Consider the following 18,505-nt stretch of genomic DNA (forward strand, 5'->3'; position numbering starts at 1 on the left):
GAGTTTGGGGTACGACAAAGACAGGGGAGTATAATAATATATGTGGTAAATTTGAAGTGTGTCTTGATAAGCCTCTTGGTTGATATTTAGATGCTTGGCATGAAGTTATATGCATATAATTTAATACATGCAACAAGCAAATATGCTGATGCCATTTAGATTTACTTTAAAGGATAATCAAGTGGAGGCACCTGAAGAAAAAGCAAATAAGATGAAATCATTCTTCATTTATGCAGTGGGCAACTGGGACGCTGAATTTTATGCCAAGGTCAATGATGATGTCTATGTTAATCTTGGTATGTGGTCCTTAATTCTGTCGGGCACTTTAAAATATAATGCATCATTGCATCTCAATTCTCTAGTATATATACACAACACAAGGTTTTCTGCAAGCAAAAAGCTGTTTTTAAGTATTAGAAGAAATCATATATAAAATTCCATAGTTTGCACTATAGCTCCAGAGAGACTGGAGAGCATACCATTCATGAAAAACAAACAAGGGAAACTATTGGTACCGATAATTTGTTGATGAGCTGGAACCCCACCCCCAAAGTTAGAGAAATTTCTTGAATTCCTAGAAAATTGTGAAGATTCAGAATTGATGGCATTGATTAAATCCCCAATTAGATTTAGCATTATTAGCTGTTGTAGCCTTGTAGGTTCTTTGCTGTGTCATTGATTATGTGAAATAATTGCTTCTATAGATGCTCTTGGAGGAGTGCTAACTTCTCATTTGGACAAGCCCCGTGTTTATATTGGTTGTATGAAATCAGGCCAAGTTTTCTCTGAGCCGTGAGTATTTTCAAAATGCATCATTGGGAAATTAGAATAGTTTATTTTGGTATTAGAATTTCTTCACTTTTCTCACTCTGTCTGAATCTTATTTTATAGGACACATAAATGGCTCGAGCCAGACTGGTGAAAATTTGGCGATGGAAAATCGTAAGTAATACAGAGTTAACTGTATGTTTTTTATGTTTGTTATATAAATTTTATATTTGACACCAGATAAATGTTTTCATTTTATCAGGTTTTTTTGATATTTGAAAATTTTTATTTTAAATTCTCACTGTGGGTAGGTAATGATGTGTCCGTTTTGAATATTTGATGGTGTGATTTATGGTGCTAAAAAATGATCCATATTTATTTTTAAATTAAATTTAAATTTTCTCGGCTGTTAAAATTCGCCTGAATCATTTAATTCACTCATTCAGTTTCTCTCTCAACATGTAGTCCTACACAACCAACAGCGCAAAAGTGGTATTTTTAAACCCAAGGCCACAAACAAGGAACTTCAGAGGCAGCACCTGTACCAGAAGCAAGACCCATACCACTTTCTGCAGACCACCTAATGTGTGTCTTCTAATAATGTTTATGTTTATGTTTATTCCCTCAAATTTTTTTCTCGTTTTTTTTTGGTTTCAAACATATAAATTATCTCGTCAGAATAACGAACTCTCTCTGCGACTACCTCTTCGAGTGCAACTACCTGCCGCTACCGGAATTTGGATTGCAGGACCACCTTGGCTTGCACTGCCACCACCGAGATCGTGAGGAAGAAGAGGACTGGCGGCGCCGCTTTCCGGCCTCCGCGCCGGCCGAAGTGCTCGCGGGTCTCAAAAATCGCAGCGGCTCTCATGAACCGGAGGAAAGGGAACCCCAGCGGGCCCCACTCCATTGAAGAACTTGTGAGAGACAGAGAGGGTGAGGTTTAAAAAAAATGATAAGAGAATTTTTTTTACTTTAATTAATTCTGAGAAATTTTAGTGTCAGAAAATTTAAATTTAATTTTAAAACAAATATTAACTGTTTTTAAAATTTCGTGCTATTAAATATTTATGAAATTTATGAAACATGTCAGTAGGAATTTAAATAAAACTGTTCAAATATGAGAGAGTCTATTTAAAAAAAATGAGGAATCAAATGAAAAAGTCAGGTATATATAGGTATATATAAGAGATAAAAATATATTTAAATTTTTTATTTTATGTGAGATATTGATCATAAAGTTAAAATTGTTCTTTCTCGGATATCACCGTGTTTGGAAGAAATTTCCAGTTGGTTTTTACTAAGCACCAGTCTGTATGAGGCTATCACTTTTATTTATTTATTTCTGAAAAATTTACCCAATCTACTGATACCTTATTAAAAGATGTTTCATTCCCATGATAATAATTCCCTTCGTGAGCTTATGCAGCAGTAAAGTTTTGATCAATAATGCTAAATAAACTTGATTTTTATGTATAAAAATTCCGCACTGACAATTTCCACCGAGAATGATGCATGGATGAGTATCAAACAACACTTGATTGTCATATGCCTCGGATGAATAAGATTTTTTTAATGGTTTTCCTCAATATGATTGTATATTTAAAATATAAGTAAAAAAATTATAATAATATTAGATAATTGTTTTTTTAAAAAAGAAAACCATTAAAAAAACTGTCTTAGATCTTGCCTCAGCTTTCAAAAAAAAGTTAAAAATAAAATGCTATAAAAGTGTTCTTTAAAAACTTATCCAAGGACTCCTATAAAAATACTTCGTCTAAATCATGTTATTAGATCCAGAAATTGTTTCTCTCTCCATTTTCTTGGACTTTCTTTATTGACATTCATATTCATGCTTGTTTGATTCAGATACTTTCGACATGCTTCAGGTGAGGTCTATGTCGTTTCAAAAGCATTGGCTCAGTTTGTTTCAATAAACAGGTATAGTTTTCCTTTTTGTGTGTATGTATGGTTGTAATAATTTCCTTAGAATGCGGTATCAATATGAAATGTTCACTTTGCAGATTTATTCTGCGTACATATGCACACGATGATGTAAGCATTGGATCATGGTTTATTGGGCTTGATGTACAATACCTTGATGAAACAAAGTTTTGCTGCTCCTCCTGGTCCTCAGGTCAATTTCTCTCTACCCTCTTCTCTCTCACATATACTAGATAGTTGTGTTCACTGTTCAACCCAGTCTACCATGTAAGCAAATTCACTAACAAAGTTAACATACTGGATAACATGTTAAAATTAAAAAGGGACTGAAATGGGACGAAAAACTTTGAAAGAAACAATTCCAGATTTCACATATTTTAGAGGGACCAAAAGCATACTTTATCCTCAAACAAATCACATTGGATGTGTATTAAGTTAACTGTTACGAATTAAGTAGTACTAATCTTAGGTAACGGGGCTTTTAGGCTGGAAAAGGGTAAGTATTAAAACTAATGCATCCTTCTTTTTTTTTAGCAAAAGAGAATTACTATGTACTCGTACACAAAAGATGGATTTTCACAGTTCCATCTAAATGAAATTACTATATATAATGTTTTCTTCCCATCTTTCAGGTGCAATTTGTGCAGCAGTATGACGACTTTCCACTGACAATTAGAGTGACAGAAGGATCTATAGCTAACAGAAACCCGTTACTTCCTCCATGATCATTTTAACCTTAGGTGATTTTCTGTTATGATAATTTCAACCAGCAGTTGATTCTTCCACTTGAATGCGGGGAGCTATGCCTCTGTGACAACACATACTTAGATGCTCCTCAGAATGTTCAAAGGTATTGAGAATTTTGCATCATGGTCGTCTGATTTTGAGAAACTGTTCCTTCCCCATTTAAAAAATAATAATTAGTCCATTGTTGCCAATTAAAGAACATTCTTGAGAGACAAAATAAATTCAACTAACTGCTAGGTGTAAAAGATTTTTTAAAAGACTTCAAAATTTGATAGTTGAGTAAGCTTTTAAAAACATCAATAATGTCTTTAAAAAAACCATCAATAATAAATAATGCGAATTAGATCATAAGAAGTATTTCCGTCCCTATTTATACCCAGTTACTCTAGCACGAGAGGTGAAAAGAAAAGGATTAATTTCCTCGTAAATTCTCAGGTGGAAATTGGGCATTTTCCCCAGTACTTCAATTGGTTAACGGGAGTAGTTGGAAGCAACTTCCGGGAAGTTTCTCAAAAAATTATTTTAGAGTGCACTTTCATTTGCGTATCTAACGGGGAGTTTTTCTTACGATTCTGTCTAAGAAATACGAAACATTAAAGTTACGATGTCCTAGCTCTAACCGAAACCAACCTCGCGTTATTTTATTATACCTAGTCTGATCTTCGATTTTGCTTCTAATTGGTCGTTCAAAATGGGGAAATTATTAATTGGTTGTAAAGAATTATAATATATTTAATGCTTTAAAAATTATTATCAATTTTAAAAAATATTTAATTTCAAAACATACTATATATTTGTAAAGAAAAAAACACTATTTTAATTAGACGAATACACAACTTTAATCATACGATATTTTTCTCTAAAATGGCCGGCGCTGTTGGACTATCCTCGGACGCTTGAGACAAGTTTTCGGTTTATGGTTGGTAATTAGTCTAGCTGCGTGCAATGATATTCATTAGTTATTTTTTTTTTTAATTTCCCTTATTCATTTTTCGATCACATTCATGCACGTTGACTAAGCAAAGTGCGCCGACTATTCGGGACATGCTAGGTGCACCCAGCAACATTGCTGGTGCACCCAGCAATTAAGTGAATGGGCAAAATTGCCCCTGTTAAAAAAAATAATTATTTTTTCGGAAGAAGGTTCTTCCGATAGAACAATTTATTCTACCGGAAGAACCTTCTTCCGGAGAAGCTACCGGAAGAAGTTCTTCCGGTAACTTCTCCGGAAGAAGATTCTTCCGGATGAACAATTTGTTCTACCGGAAGAACCTTCTTCCGGAAGCTTCTCCGGAAGAAGGTTCTTCCGGTAGAATAAATTGTTCATCCGGAAGAACCTTCTTCCGGATGAACAAATTGTTCTACCGGAAGAACCTTCTTCCAGAAGCTTTCCGGAAGAAGGTTCTTCCGGTAGAATACAAATTGTTCTTCCGGAAGAAGGTTTTTCCGGAAAGCTTCCGGAAGAAGGTTCTTCCGGAAAGTTTTCGGAAAAAAGGTTCTTTTGATAGAACACAAATTGTTCTTCCGGAAGAAGGTTCTTCCGGAAAAAAGTTCTTCCGGAAAGTTTCCGGAAGAAGGTTCTTCCGAAAGAACACAAATTGTTCTTCCGGAAGAAGGTTCTTCCGGAAGAAAAAATTATCTTTTTTAATGCAAGGGCAATTTTGCCCATTCACCTAATTGCTGGGTGCACCAGCAATGTTGCTGGGTGCACCTAGCATGTCCCCGACTATTCTGAAGGATAAAGTGCCCCATTGGCATTCTCCCTTTAGCTCTCTTCTTTCTAACTCCAAACCCTCGTTTTAAAGACTATAAATTCCCAACTTTGATCTTATTTGAGTTTTCATGTGTAATTTACGAAATGAAACATGAATTCATTTCGCGCTTAGATCCAACAAAAGCAATGATCTAGTCACTATCTCATGTTTTGCCATTTTTGCTGTATGACTTGAGTGCGGATTGTATATTGATCTCCTTTCCAGCACTAACAGGCATATTTACCTAGACTTGAGGTCTTATTTACATGTTTCACACAATTCACTAACTTTACTTCAAACTAACCATTAAGAAAGAAGAATTCATGTTTGAGATATACTCCAATATATATTAAATTCGTGTTTGAAATGTGAAAACTCACGTCCAAGACATAGAATCAAACATGCAATTAGGTCCACGTCTAATCTCTTGGGGGTTTGAAAGAGCATATTCTGATTTGTCACGTAACTGGGTCGTTAATTCTGGTATTGCAGAGTCCATGGAACCCTTCAACGCGCCTATATAGACAATAGATCCCTTGCTTGTTGCTGACTTTTAAACCAAATAATCTTATGATCTATAAAATGTTTATTAGCCTAATTTGAAACTAGTCATACCCATAACGCTAAGGATTATGTTTATGACCCTTTCAGTATATCACTTTTTTTTCATTTAACTAACCTATTTAATTATTCTTCAAGATCCGCCCTTTATTATTATTGAGTACTAGTTTGTAACAATATTTATATTTAAAATTAATGCTACATTATTATCCAAATAAAGTTAATTTTCCAATACCAAAAAAAAAATAAAGTTAATTTTCTAAGAATAGCTCTAAAATATTATTATCAAATACAAATTATTTTTAGATAAATAACACTTTATTAATTTTAACATCACTTAACTCTCTTAAAATTTGGATTAAAAGTGAATATATGAGATGAAATAAGATTAGTTCAATCCAATTTGTTAACATATTATATTAATCTGAGCATTCATATATTTAAATTATAAGATTAAAGAAATATAAAATTATATCAAGATAAATAATACTAATGTAAATATAATAGTACCATTTTATACAAAAGAGCATTTTCCTAAAGGCATGCCCGTTAGAATTGACTTGGTGTTGGACTTGGGATTCCAAATTTATTGATCCGTTAGAGATAACTGAAATATAAAGGGTAGCGGTTAGGAACTGGCGGTGCGGAAAATTGATTAGTCTTTTTTCAGTTTTGTTTGTGGATCTACGCTCAAGGTAGTTACTAGTTAGTTGGGGCTTTGTCACAAGAGTCATGACTGCTCACCCTTTTCCCTCACGTCAAACTTGCTTTCACTAACCTCTGCCAATTCATTTTTCACGTCCATAGCTTACAGGCAAGACGACACACCGTTCCTTGAATTGAAGATGAATACCACTTCCGGAGAAAGTGATAACAGAGCAGCCGCAACCGCAACCGCAACCGCAACCGCAGCTGGAGTTGAACTTACCAAAGACAAGAATGGAATACCCCTACTCGTTCTTCGAAACAACCGTGGAGCTTCAGCTACGGTTAGTTTGCAAGGAGGCCAGGTTCTTTCTTGGAAAACAGAACGCCGTGAGGAGTTACTCTTTATAAGTAACAAGGTAATCCACTCATTCATAATATCATTCTCCTAATAACCTTCTTTATCATTATATCAAGATATGACATTGACCCTGTTATTTCTTAATCTCAGAATCAATTTCGTGAATTTTTTTGTTGATGATATTTCTTTCTTTTCAATTAGGCAATCTTTAGTCCTCCCAAAGCCGTGCGGGGAGGAATTCCAATTTGTTTTCCACAGGTATAACTTTTTTTTAAAATTTAATTAATACTTCATAACGCTGAAATACATAAAATAGATAGATAGCAAGTAGAATTTGAGTACTTTTTTCAGTTTGGGAATCGAGGAACTCTGGAGCAACATGGATTTGCGAGGAACAAAATCTGGTTTATTGAGAAAGATCCTCCATCGCTTGCTGGAGATTTCAATGGAAAAGTTTATATTGACTTGCTTCTCAAACCATCAGAAGACGATATGAAAATATGGCCACATAGGTACAGACCCATTTTTTGCATTTGAATTTAGTGGTCTTACATCAATTGGGAAGATTTATTGAAAACCATTCTGTTGTAGTCCCAACCTCTCTACAAGAATAAAAAAACTAGTGAATTTTGTCAAATATGATAGCAAAAACAATATGCCAAAGTAATTGTTAATTTTTCTACATAAAATTGCAGGATATTTCTTTCCAGTTTCAATGAATGACAATATTTGATGCACCTTTTTAACTTCTTATTTTAATCAGATTCGAGTTTCGCCTAAGGGTCTCTTTGGCCGCAGATGGAAATTTGACTTTGACATCTCGCATCAGGAATGTCAATGGCAAGAATTTTAGTTTCTCCATTGCATATCATACATATTTTTCCGTCTCAGATATCAGGTCTGTATAATTTGTAAATATATTGTATGTAGGATTGGTCTATTTACTAAAAGACTATTGTGAAAAAGAATCATGAATATTTAATGAGTTGAAAGTCATGCATAAACATAACCTTGTGTTTACTGTTGACAGTGAAGTGAGGGTAGAAGGGTTGGAAACTCTTGACTATCTTGACAATCTGCACCAGAAAGAACGTTTCACGGAACAAGGAGATGCTTTGACATTTGAATCAGAGGTGAGACAACTCATATGTTTAATTCAAGTCAATTCCTATTCATGGCATGGTCATGAAGGTGCTTGCTTTATAAACATAATTCACAATAAAATAAAATAGTTGTGTTATATTTTAATAATTAATTGGTGAGAGAAATAAACAATTTAATATCATTTTTAATATACTTTTTTTTTTCATCTACAGGTAGACCGGGTCTACCTTGATTCCAGCAATACCGTAGCTGTTCTAGACCATGAAAAGAAGAGAACATTTGTGATACGAAAGGAAGGACTTCCAGATGTTGGTAAGTTTCTTTGTAAACAATGCTTCCAACTCAAAATCAGAAACTATTGTTAGATTGTTTCTCTCATTTCCTTACACAAACTAAAAAATCATTTTTTGATTTGGCATTGCATAGTTGTTTGGAATCCTTGGGAAAGAAAATCCAAGTCCATAGTAGATTTAGGGGATGAAGAGTACAAACAGATGCTATGTGTTGATGGTGCAGCAGTTGAAAAATCAATCACCTTGAGACCAGGAGAAGAATGGACAGGCCGCTTGGAGCTCTCAGTTCTTCCATGTTCATGATCTGCAGTGGATTTATATGCAGACTGAAAACAAATACTAACAAAAATAATACCACTAAGCATTTTTTTTTAGCAAGTGGTAGTTTGTTTTTTTAGCAAGTGATAGTTTGGGTAAATCTAGTATAAGTCATAAGCATGTCTTTAAATAAAAGGGATACTTTTCAAAATAAAATCCCTTTCCAATTTCACATGTAAGTGATGTACATGAAATTGTTAACTTTTGAAAAGTTTATGGTTATGAAAAACTTGTTAGTATGCTTTGTGATTGCTTATCGAGTACATAAAATTAAAAAAAAAAATCAGAAAGTAAATTAGTATATTTAGAAATTTTTTTGAAATAATTCAAGACAAAGTTTTATTTATATATAGGTAGGTATTATTTACATTAGGCATTATTTACCTTACATACTGATATAGGAGTTATATAATATAAATTGTGATGCGCACTTTTTTAGTCAACTTTCAAGACAAAGTATAAGATAGAGATATATAACGCCATCAAAGTAAGTAATATATAATACTTATGATAATATTCTTTATAATAATATTCTGGTAATATATATCAGATGATTTGTGCTAATCAAGAGGACGTCCTCCAAAGTCTAATTATAAGATAAACATACTTATCATACAAATAATATATACCTCGCTAATCATAAATCTATATACATATATACATACAATCTTTATGTATATATCAAAGACTAATTATCTAAAGACTAATTATCTAAGTGATGTAAGGTATTCATTATCATAGAGACATAGTATTGCTATATTGTCTCCATAGTTTCATCTGATGGCAATTTACATGCACCAAAGAAGGAGTTTGCAGGGAGTCCCAAGCACCAACTTTGTGGTGGAAGTTGGTTCCCCCTCCATAAAATTAATCATATGAAATAATAGGGAAATAATAAGAGACATAGCAGCTTCAGTTTAAATGGGTTCATCAAACACAAACATGATGGTGTCATTCATTGTTGGCCCCCAAAAGGAATGAAACATGTCTCTCTTGCTATCCACAAGAATGGAGGAGGAGTAATTTTCCATTGGCAAGATGGTGTTGTTGTTGATTTCAGACTAAACCAGAAGAGAGACATGGTGTACAGTAGTGATGCTGCATTGCAACCTGCTGAGAATAAGTCATGGAGGGGACCACAAGATTGTTGCTGTCGAGGATGTTGAAATCACAAGGGGTGACATGAAAAAGATCAAAGGTGGGGTCAAAGGTAGCGGGTACATAAAATAATAAATTAAATTACAAAAAGTGAATTAGTGTATTCAGAATTTTTTAAAAACAATTTCATGTTCATGTTCAAATAAAAAAATAATATCATTAAAATTTCAATTTTAACATCGTGTTTTACAAGAAATGTCTCATATCAAGCAAATTGTTCAAGTAGGACAGACCTAAGTAGAACACACTGTCTCTCTCCAAATAAAATCATTTCATTTTGAATAAATTACACTCTCCTCTTCCGAGAGGTGCTAATATTACATTGTCTTCAATTAGATATTAAGAAAATATTACATCGTCTTCGATACTTATGTTTAATTTTATTTTAGTTATATATATATATATATTATTTTAAAATATTTTTGTGAAAATAATAATTTAAAATAAATATTTTTAATTCTATAACTAAATTTATCATAATTCATAATATTTTTCAAAAATAATAATTAAAATTAAAATATAGGCACAAATTTTTATATATATAATAAAAAATAACAATAATTTTTTTCTAAATTCATATCTTTTTCTCAAACTATAATTACTTGACATTTTTTCTCTCCTTTTTTTTATGAACTTTTCTCTCTCTTCTAATAATGCAAGAGATAATACAAATTAAGTCTTCCAGTCAAAAAAGAGAAACAACATCACTTTTAATTTGATATTATAAATAAGAAGTAATTATTATTATTATTATTAGTTTATGAATGTAGTTACAATCTACTCCGTGTCAGAAGACAATCCAAGCATCCTTTAGATGAATAAAATGCAGGTGACGAGAGTGATGACAGTAAATTAAAGGAGTCCATTTTTTGTTAGTGAGGTGATTGAAGGAATCCACTGCCTACACCTGATGAAATAAATCCTATTTATAGTTTCAACTTAAAAGTACTCATATATTTTCTCACACTCACATGACCCTTGCATTAACTTTCGGATTTTACCTCCTAATTCATAAAACTATCCAGCACAAGGTTAAAAAGAAGTATCGATCGGCATACATTTTTGGTCGGGAACAGAGGCATTCACCTCCAATCCAATACTATCCAGCACATATAACTCACTTTGTAACTCCAATTTTTCCAACCCCGTTAAAAACAGGCATTCTGTTAGCATTTGCATTGGATGCTATATTATAGTACCTTTCTACCAATCGCCAATATTTTCTCTTGAATCATAACTCGTAGTACGTTTTTTCCCTCACTCATTTTCGCTTTGCCTCCTTTTGGTAATCGCAATGCCGCTAAAGGATGACTTTTGAGGAACAGAAGGCAGATCTGGAAAGGAAAACAAAAAAAACATAAAGTAAACGACATGTGTCGACAATAGGGCCAAGTGCAGAGTCTCAGCCTCCACTTTCCTTTTCCTTCCAATAAATTTTTAGATTTTCTTTTTCTTTTTCACCATGTTATTTTTGTCAGATTATTAATCTATCTTGAAAGTTGAAAAATCTGGTGAGCACTTTTAATAAAATCTCTTCTTTTAAGTAGTATACTCCAATACGATGCTAGTACATTTAAAGAATTAAAACTTAATTTTACTCAAACTACCAGTAACTTTGTGCTAGGAAATTCTATTTTATTTTTTACTGGAACAAAAAGTGACAAACATAGGTGGCACAATCTTCTATGCAAGTTTCTGTGTGTCCGCTTCTGCTTTTTGGAGGTAAGTTGTCCGTCTCGTTGTTTGTTTTTGTTTTCCAGAAAACCAGTGGTGGTTGGCTTGAGTGTGTGCAGCAGAAGCAGCTGGTTCTCTGCTGGATGATGGAACGCATTTTGTGCTTCATCTACTTGGTTTCTCTCATTCTCTTCCAAGCAAATGCAGCAGAGCCCATCTCAGACAAGCAAGCATTGCTTGACTTGTTGGAAAAGTTGCCTCCTTCAAGATCCCTGAATTGGAACGCAAGCTCTTCCCCATGTACCTCCTGGACCGGTGTAACCTGTAATGGAGATAGGTCACGAGTTATAGCCATTCACTTGCCAGGTTTCGGGTTTCACGGAACCATCCCTCCCAACACAATAAGCCGCGTCACGGGGTTGCAAACACTCAGCCTCAGATCCAACTTCATAAATGGTCATTTCCCTTGTGATTTTTCCAATCTCAAAAACCTTTCCTTTCTCTATCTTCAGTATAACAACTTCACGGGTCCCTTACCGGACTTCTCTGCTTGGAGGAACCTCTCTGTTGTCAACTTGTCCAATAATTTTTTCACCGGCACCATTCCTCTCTCGCTCTCCAATTTGGCTCAGCTCACTGCCATGAATCTCGCCAACAACTCGCTCTCTGGGCAAATCCCTGTCTCTCTCCTCCAGAGGTTTCCCAACTCCGCATTCGTTGGAAACAATGTCTCTCTTGAAACCTCTCCTTTAGCTCCATTTTCTAAATCTGCAAAACACGGCGAGGCCACGGTGTTTTGGGTTATTGTTGCTGCTTCTCTTATTGGTCTCGCGGCATTTGTTGGTTTTATCTTTGTGTGCTGGTCGAGAAAGAAGAAGAATGGAGATTCATTTGCTCTGAAGTTGCAAAAGGTAGATATGTCTCCGGAAAAAGTAGTGTCGAGGGACCTGGATGCAAATAATAAAATTGTTTTCTTTGAGGGGTGTAGTTATGCGTTTGACTTGGAGGATTTGTTGAGGGCTTCTGCTGAGGTTTTGGGGAAGGGGACGTTTGGTGCTGCGTATAAGGCTGCGCTGGAGGATGCTACCACTGTTGTTGTGAAGAGGTTGAAGGAGGTGGCTGTTGGAAAGAAGGACTTTGACCAGCTCATGGAGGTTGTTGGGAATCTTAAACATGAGAATGTTGTTGAGCTGAAGGGGTATTACTATTCCAAAGATGAGAAACTCATGGTATATGATTACTACACTCAGGGGAGTCTCTCTGCTTTGTTGCATGGTATGTAACATAATTTTGTTTTTCTGCATTTTCAAATTAATATTCATGTTCAACAGTTTTTGGTGCTTGGATGTGGTTGTTGCTTCTTGGTTTTGATTCAAAGGAAAGGTTGCTTGCATGTTTGGTATGTTAAACCAGTTAAAATTTTGTCTCTGGATAAGCTTCATCTCACTCTCTCGGCTATGGAAATATTTAATGGACAACATAAGATTTGAAGTTTGAAATATAGTTTCTGATTGTAAGTATGTTCTAAAGCCCAAAAGATCTCTACTTCCTCTACAGAGGGATAAATTAATTTATGGTCCAGAACCATGGTGGTCCTAATCAACTTCTATATGATATGTAGTAAGTGTTATAATATTTTCTTACAAATTGAAAATCTTGGTAATACTTAACATAAAGATTGAGCACGACCACGTAATAATTTCTCAGAGGGAGGGCTCATTGCTGGTGTTCTGTATTTAAGTCGAGTGTTGTTGTGTGAACAAGCTCAATGCTTTCGGGGTACAAGTTTGAAGCTCTTGCCTTGTTTTCGTGCCAAAGATGATAATGTATCAAATTAAAAAAATCTGTCGTGAAAAATTTGTTTTAGTACATACCGCATAACTATACTGTTCAAACTTTTATAAAGACTAATATGTTTTGAGTTTTTCAGGTAAAAGAGGAGAGGATAGGGTGCCTTTAGATTGGGATAATCGGATGAAAATTGCTTTGGGTGCTGCACGAGGCCTTGCTTGTATTCATTGTGAGAATGGGGGGAAGCTTGTACATGGCAATATCAGATCCTCAAATATCTTTCTCAATAGTAAACAATATGGTTGTGTATCTGATCTTGGCCTGGCAACCATAATGAGTTCAGTTGCCATACCGATCTCGCGAGCCGCTGGTTACAGAGCACCTGAAGTTACAGACACGAGGAAAGCGACTCAACCTTCTGATGTTTACAGCTTTGGTGTGGTGTTACTAGAGCTTCTCACTGGGAAATCCCCCGTCTACACAACTGGTAGCGATGAGATTGTGCACTTGGTGAGATGGGTTCATTCGGTTGTGAGAGAGGAGTGGACAGCTGAAGTGTTTGACTTAGAGCTGATAAGATATCCCAATATAGAGGAAGAGATGGTGGAAATGTTGCAGATAGCCATGTCATGTGTGGTGAGGGTTCCTGATCAGAGGCCTAAGATGTTAGAACTTGTAAAAATGATAGAAAATGTCAGGCAGATTGAGATAGTAGTGAATCAGCCATCAATATCATCTGAGAACCAAGTGGAAAGTTCAACACAGACCCCTTTAACCACTTAACATGAATGATCAATGATGAATCCCCTCAGTGTGATATTGACAACTCACTCCCTTAATTTCTACCCCTTCACAAAAAGAGAGCTGCTTGCTGCCCCTTTGTTTGATTTGAGTGTATCTGAAAATGTTTTGTTCCAAATTCTGAACAAGAGCATGGTTCTTTTCACCTCTTTTCCATTTGTAATTCTTGTTCAGCAAATTTGCTTTTACCACAAAAGAAAAAAAAAAAAAGCTAAACTAATTTAATTGATTTTATATCATTGTAATTTTAATGAGTGGAGGGAAGGAAGCACCACATGATCATGGTGCAATCATGTGGTTATTTGTCTTGCTAGCTGTTAACCTGATATGAAACATTTCGATCTTTTCCTTGAGCTTGTGTTTTAGCTTGGGCGCAACTGGGACATGGATGCAAACCTCTTTTGCTTGTTTCCTTCATTTTGCCATATGTGCATGCATGACCCGTTTTCGTTAATCAACTACGTAACCCCAGCGAGTTGTTAAAAATATATTTGTGATTTTCCATTTTGACATTCTATAACTTGATGGACCTTTATTTTTCCATTTGTGGAGGCTTACTAAATGTCCTTTTGGCATTTGGTGATTTGGTGGAGGCTTAAGAAATGTCCATTTGCTTGCGATTCTTGAGCTTCTCGACACCGTAAATTACGACAAGCAACTTTAAGTAAAATCCTCTATCTGATGAGACTACAAGATTCATGCAAGTGATGAAAAGAAAAAAAATTAGAATACATGATAGATTTTCACCAATTATAAATAAATTTCAACCAGCTCAATTAAATTTTCACTTTTTTTATAGAGTTGAACTTCATATTTGAAGGATTAACATTGTGATAGTTAAGTTTTATATGATTAATACGGTGATAAAAATATTTAAATAATTAGTAAAGTAAATGGTTTACTCCTCAAAATATATTTTTTTGAAAAATATGTTAATACCAAACATAAGATGGCCGAAGAAGTTAGAACACACCATAATTAAACAAAATTAATTGTAAACCATTATGGCTATGCATGTGACGATCACTTACCGATCACATGCAAATTAACCTATTAATGAAACAACTGGCTATAATATTTTTTCACTATTTTATTAGTGAAAATATTTATCGATTTTTTAACTAACTAAATTTTGCTGAAAAATTTAATTGACTTTTTTTAATAGAATTTTATTTCTTATTACTGATTTTTTTTATTCATAATGTTGAAACTCAAGACCTATAAAGATATCTGAGTCAAGTTCCATTCAAATAAATGACACGTAATTCGCTACAATATAATTCTTTGTTAATAATAAAACTAGTTTAAACACACCAGGTAGTGTTGTCATGTTATAAAAGAGGTATACAATCTTCTCATATTATCAAAGCGCGAATTCCAACACGACATAAAAAGAAATAGAGATACAACTATTGCCAGACTTGTCATTATTTACAGAACTTTTTATTTTGTAATTGTGTTTTTGTCTAATTGTCTGTCCTGGGGAGATATTATTCCAGTACTTGCTAATAACAAGAGATAAGATCCAAACTCATTAATATTGTGGCGATGGTTATTGTATTTGCAATTTTTCTCTGACTGTGATCACCTTTCGTGGAGCTTCAGGTCTCCTTAATTTGACCCATCTCTCCCTACAACCAAATGATTTATGATTCCATTTTTTGTCATTCTCCTCATAAAAAGTTGGTGACCATTTATTTCCCTGATTCCCTTTAAATTATCAATTCAAGCTGGTCACCTAAGTTATTTATATCCTTAAATTGCTATTGTGTTTTCTGTTTCGTATTTTTAGAACCTCTAAAAACACAATGCGCTGAGAGAGTCACAAATCTAAGTTCGCAAGGGAAAGTGAACAATTACTGGAGTTATGCTTTTCTCTCGAATGAAACAACGAGCTAATTAATGTACCACATCGAAGTTAGAACAGTCTGTTGCCCTTTGATTTGAATATGACCATACTTGCTAAAAATTCTTGTGATCATTTTTGTAACGTGTTGTGTTATGAAGGAGAGTATTTAGATAATTGTATTTAACCAATTCTATTATAGGATTGCTGAGTTGGCTTTGTAACATTGGTTAGCTTAGGATATGTTATCTGTCACTTGCCTTTAATTTCCCTTTTCTGTTATCTTGTTATCTTTTGGATATTTTCCTTGGTATCACAACATTTTTATATTGTGTATATAAGCAGTTATGTATTGAATAGAGTCTTTTCTTCCCTCACATTTCTCTTAGGAGGTTTCTAGGCTTCGAACACTAGGGAAATTCACTGAGTTGCAGCTCATAACATGTTGTTTTTCTTTTGGTAAGTGGTGTAGAAGTTCTAAACTTAAAGTGTTACCCATAAATTCTTACCTGCTTAAAAGTGTAAAATCTATTATGCGTGTACGTGTAGATTATATAATTGGGGATATCTTGATGTGAATTGAGTTACTCGTATGGATTAATTGGTAGATTAATTAACTCACAGTAAGTGGAGCATTTGCCTCGACGTATTGAAGGAGACTAGATAAACTAATTTGATATGATGTGGAAAAGTTCTCGGTAGGTTGAATATAGTTTCAAGTCGATCTCATGCATTACTGAGGAAGCTTCTAGCAATAGCATTGCAGTTGGCAACTAGAGTGTTGCCTGTTGCTTGTTTTGGTACCATATCATTGCTTTTAACTATAGTTTGTAAACTTCATGTACCCTTTGGTGCAAACATGAGTACACTAGAAGAAGATGGACTCACAAGTAACTTAATTCAATTCCCTTTACGATGAGAGGGTTTGACGATTTTATTATATCATGTATTAAATATTAATCAAAGAACTGAGTAATAGGGTCCGAGTAGCTGAGTTCTGCGCAATACTCCACAAATAAATGTCTGTCGTTTAAATTATTCGTGTGGGAATATTAGCTTGGGATAGTGATCTCCTTAGACATTTTGTTAACCTGTCTGAAAAGTGAACCGTTCAAATACAATATTCATGTGTCTGAAACCATATTGATTGTCCACCTACTATGCACATTAAGTTTTGACATAGATGCATGAATTCATACTGAGGTGCAATATATAGAGGTAGATGGCTACCTTTTCTCTGGTAGTTAGGCCTTTAAATCACTCAATGTATGTGCATTTCTGGTCATTTGGTCAATAATAATGACGATACAGCTCTGCATATTAAGTAATAAGGAACATCATGACTTTTTTTGTTCATTATTTCGTAATGGGATTATGCCTAAGATGTATAAATTCAGTAACATGTCAAAATATTAGAACCTCTAGCGAGATAAATGACGTTTAACCAATTCTAGCAAGAGATCTCAACCACTTGTGCTTGTCATATAAAGCTAATTGTATGGAAATTCGGGAAAATGTGTATGGAATTGCTCTTCGAACTGGTTTACTTTTGGAATTAAAAAATAACAATTTGCTTCAGCAAGGTTTTTTTTGTTAGTGATGGCTCGAGGACTGTAGGAGAATAGCACCAAATAGCCAATGATCTAATGTTTCTTAATTTTCAGTTTGATAATTTTTTAACATAAAAAATTAATATCAATGCAACATAATATATAATTGTGTTTATTTTTTAAAATACCATATTTATATATCTACGCATCACAGAAATATATCTAAAAAGAAAGAAATAACTTTCTATTGTTCTAATTTTGTGTTGAGAACAGTTCCACTTAATCCTTCACAAACAAATGGATAGCATTATAGTCTCAGAGTCCAGAGCTATGGACCTTCAACTGGTCCAGTGAGCGCGGCCGTGAATTCGATGCCGCAACAACCGAAGGTGTGGGAAGCAACAGTCCAAATTGAACAAAGGCTTTATTTCTGCTGGCCCAGTTAAGAAATGCTGGCTGGCCCAATGTAGAAAAAGCTCTTTTTTTTCTCTCTCTTTTTACCCCTTGCAGTAGCAAACAGAAACAACAGAAGGGAGAGACCATGGAATTTGGAATACAAAATTAGTAACCGAGAATGGCCGTCTCAGAACAATTGATCCATCCCCACCTGAAAGGCGTTTAATTATGTTTTTTTATAGGCAAGATCCTTAATAATAATGATATATTATATGTATATATATATATATATATATATATATATATATATATATATATATATATATATATATGACACTTCAGTTCCGATTTATATTATCACTCTTGTTGAATGAGGTAGTATAAAAGTCCATGCCCATGATAATTTATTTCTTCAACTCGTTGAATTCTTTGTGAAGGCTTTTCATGTTCCCAGTAAAACATTTAGGTGTACTACTTAATGCTTTTAGGCGGTGGCGGATGTACGTGGAAGATAACAGGCTAATTATTCCCTAAGTAAATTTTTTTTATTTAAATATATTGAATAAATATTTTTTATCTTCATAAAAAATAAATTTTGTTCTCACAAGATAATTTTTTTAATAAGATGAATATAAATAATTGTAAAAGATAAAAAAATAATAAATTGATACTTATTTTATTCATTTTATCCTTTTAGATTCTACTGTTTTTAATTTTTTAATAATACTTATATAATTATTTGTTTCAAAAAATATTAGACTATTTTTTTTCCACTAAAAATTTGAATCCACCAT

The 18,505-nt window shown here is 34.0% G+C and overlaps 2 protein-coding genes across 5 annotated transcripts; both read left to right on the forward strand.

Annotated features, from left to right (window-relative positions):
* The first annotated feature begins 179 nt into the window (after positions 1–179).
* On the forward strand, positions 180–8,746 carry LOC114425269 (putative glucose-6-phosphate 1-epimerase). Of its 4 annotated transcripts, none has more exons than XM_028392126.1 (15): positions 180–296; positions 705–792; positions 892–942; positions 1,234–1,353; positions 1,447–1,704; positions 2,638–2,709; positions 2,793–2,905; positions 3,345–3,562; positions 6,582–6,838; positions 6,982–7,038; positions 7,132–7,292; positions 7,544–7,678; positions 7,811–7,913; positions 8,097–8,196; positions 8,311–8,746. In XM_028392126.1, the coding sequence occupies exons 8-15, from the start codon at positions 3,541–3,543 to the stop codon at positions 8,478–8,480; spliced, it is 1,005 nt and encodes a 334-aa protein (XP_028247927.1). In that variant the 5' UTR covers positions 180–296; positions 705–792; positions 892–942; positions 1,234–1,353; positions 1,447–1,704; positions 2,638–2,709; positions 2,793–2,905; positions 3,345–3,540; the 3' UTR covers positions 8,481–8,746. The 4 variants fall into 4 exon arrangements, with proteins under 4 accessions (XP_028247927.1, XP_028247936.1, XP_028247945.1 ...); XM_028392135.1 differs by having other exon boundaries at positions 2,658–2,709; XM_028392144.1 differs by lacking the exons at positions 1,234–1,353; positions 1,447–1,704.
* Positions 8,747–10,570: 1,824 nt separating this feature from the next.
* Positions 10,571–14,272, forward strand: LOC114425237 (probable inactive receptor kinase At4g23740). The gene is made up of 2 exons (XM_028392077.1): positions 10,571–12,602; positions 13,258–14,272. Exons 1-2 carry the CDS (start codon positions 11,339–11,341, stop codon positions 13,899–13,901), a joined length of 1,908 nt encoding a protein of 635 aa, XP_028247878.1. The 5' UTR covers positions 10,571–11,338; the 3' UTR covers positions 13,902–14,272.
* Positions 14,273–18,505: the final 4,233 nt, after the last annotated feature.

Source organism: Glycine soja, chromosome 1 (genome assembly GCF_004193775.1).
Source record: "Glycine soja cultivar W05 chromosome 1, ASM419377v2, whole genome shotgun sequence".
NCBI lineage: Eukaryota > Viridiplantae > Streptophyta > Magnoliopsida > Fabales > Fabaceae > Glycine > Glycine soja.